The sequence below is a fragment of the Serpula lacrymans genome, assembly GCF_000218685.1.
Source record: "Serpula lacrymans var. lacrymans S7.9 unplaced genomic scaffold SERLAscaffold_3, whole genome shotgun sequence".
Taxonomy (NCBI): Eukaryota; Fungi; Basidiomycota; class Agaricomycetes; order Boletales; family Serpulaceae; genus Serpula; species Serpula lacrymans.
This window is the reverse complement of record NW_006763292.1, coordinates 3280164-3282167: the sequence shown is the minus strand read 5'-3', so window position 1 is coordinate 3282167 and position 2004 is coordinate 3280164. Positions and strand designations below refer to the sequence as shown.

At 47.1% G+C, this 2004-nt stretch overlaps 1 protein-coding gene across 1 annotated transcript; it reads left to right on the top strand.

Annotated features, from left to right (window-relative positions):
- Positions 1-5: 5 nt before the first annotated feature.
- On the top strand, positions 6-466 carry SERLADRAFT_434811 (uncharacterized protein; the record flags this gene model as incomplete). The annotated part of the gene is made up of 2 exons (XM_007315058.1): positions 6-33; positions 93-466. The coding sequence occupies 2 exons, from the start codon at positions 6-8 to the stop codon at positions 464-466; spliced, it is 402 nt and encodes a 133-aa protein (XP_007315120.1).
- Positions 467-2004: the final 1538 nt, after the last annotated feature.

Below are 2004 nucleotides of genomic sequence, written 5' to 3'. Positions count from 1 at the left end.
TATTTATGTTGTTTTTTGGTCTCATTGATCTTAGTACGCCATACAATAGATCCGACAATATCATTGCGTCTATCTTCGGTACCAGTCGCAAGAAGACTGGACCGAAGGGCGAGATATCCTCAGGTGTAACCCTCGATTCAATGGAGTGCCCCGCCACGATTGCATACTCATCAACACGGACACTGTTAAACCCACACCGGCTCGACTTATAGGGATTTACAGGTGTTATATCAAGTCCAAAACATATGATGTCGTCCTCGTCAATTACTTCAAGCCCTCCACTACAAAACCAAGGACAAAATGGGCTGGTGCTCGTCTTTATGAGGAGGCAAGGGAAAGCAGGTTCGCACTGGTGAAATATTTTATTCGTGGGGCACATATGATTACAGCGTTTGGAATGAGGGAGGGTCGCTTTTATCTCAACGATACCGTAGACGGCGACATGTTTCTACGCTTTTCAAAGTGATTCCTACTGTATTATCTAACTGTACTAATGAATCTTGTATCTCTGGCACTAAGATTGATCCAACCTAACGTCGTTCGAATTATGGACCATTGATTTGGCCTCACAGAGCCCTGAATAGCCTTCGAGGACTTCTTAGTTCTTAAACAAGGTGTGATGACGCCTTTTCATTTTTCGCTGCGATTTTATAGAGCTTGATCACATCTTATCACGTCCTCTATTCCCCTTGTAAGGTCTCATAAGACATGATGATAGGCTTTTCATTTGCACTATGATTTTATAGGGCCCGCTCATACCTTACCTGATACTCCAGCTCCCTCATAAGGTCGTCAGGCGACACCGTACTCGCAGCATGCTCCAGCAGTCCTGATCAGGTGAATTGGATTTTTCCGACACATGTACTTATTGTAAGGAAGAAGTGACGTGTAATGGCGTTGTTAAGGTTAATCCGCTGTGATGGGTGACTATATACTTGTACATTTATAGTTCGCCTTTACCATTATCTTGCTGTAATTTTCTTTCTGTCATCGTAGCGAGAATAGGCTGCGCTATGTGATAATTAGTTGTGCATTCATAGTTCGTCTTTACCTTTGAATTTTATTTCTGCAGTGTATAACGAAAAGGCTGTCAGCCTGTGCCCTACGATTATTGTGTGAACTGACGACGACGAGATCAAGCGACAGCTAAAATGACGTGTGTTATTGGGCAGTAGGTGAGCAGGGTGTGACATCATGAGCTGAGGGGAAACAAATAGTACTGTTATGTTATGATACGACTCACATTGATGCTATTATCTCGAACCAGATCGTTGGCAATATGCTTTCTGTGACTGAAGTCTGAGAGATTTTGAATATATGGTTTCTCGTGCAGATTGAGGTGGAGGGACCGGGCTATGGTGACTTGCAAATCATACCTAAAGTGGTAGTGGGAGCACAGAGTCGGGCGCTGTGAGTAAAGTAGCGAGGGCACTTGTACGTGCGGCAGCGGTGGGAATGGTATGACGGAAGTGAGTGAGGGAGCCCAGCGGGGGTGCTTGGGATTAGCGCTGGGTATGTAATGGGGCTTGGCAGGTTTTAGATTGGGGTGTGTGTGGGGTGGACAGTGAGGGATTTGGAGTTGACGAGGAGCAAGAGGGCGAGTGATGATGGGGGAGGTGGGGGTGATTCCAAGTGGGGGGTGATGGGCATGTAAGTATTAAAAAAACGGAGAAAAGGGGATAAAAGTACTAGTGGCGGCAGTGTTCATTGTAAGAGGCGCTGTGGTGAATGTGACCCGTGGCGAGTGGGGGTATACCTAGTTTGCAATGTGGTACGGGTGGTACCGCAGAGGAACCGGCGGTGCGAGGATGCGGATCAACGACGGGAAGAAAGGCGAGAAAGGATGAAAGAAATATGGGAATGGAGGGGAAGTGAAGTGATTGAGTGGGAGGCGCCGGATGAAAGGCGATGGGGGAGATCCGAGGCTGGGTTGCTGTCGCTGTGGTTGATGAGGATGATGAGAGCGATGTTGTGGTGATGTGCTGTACAACGGGGGACAGTGTG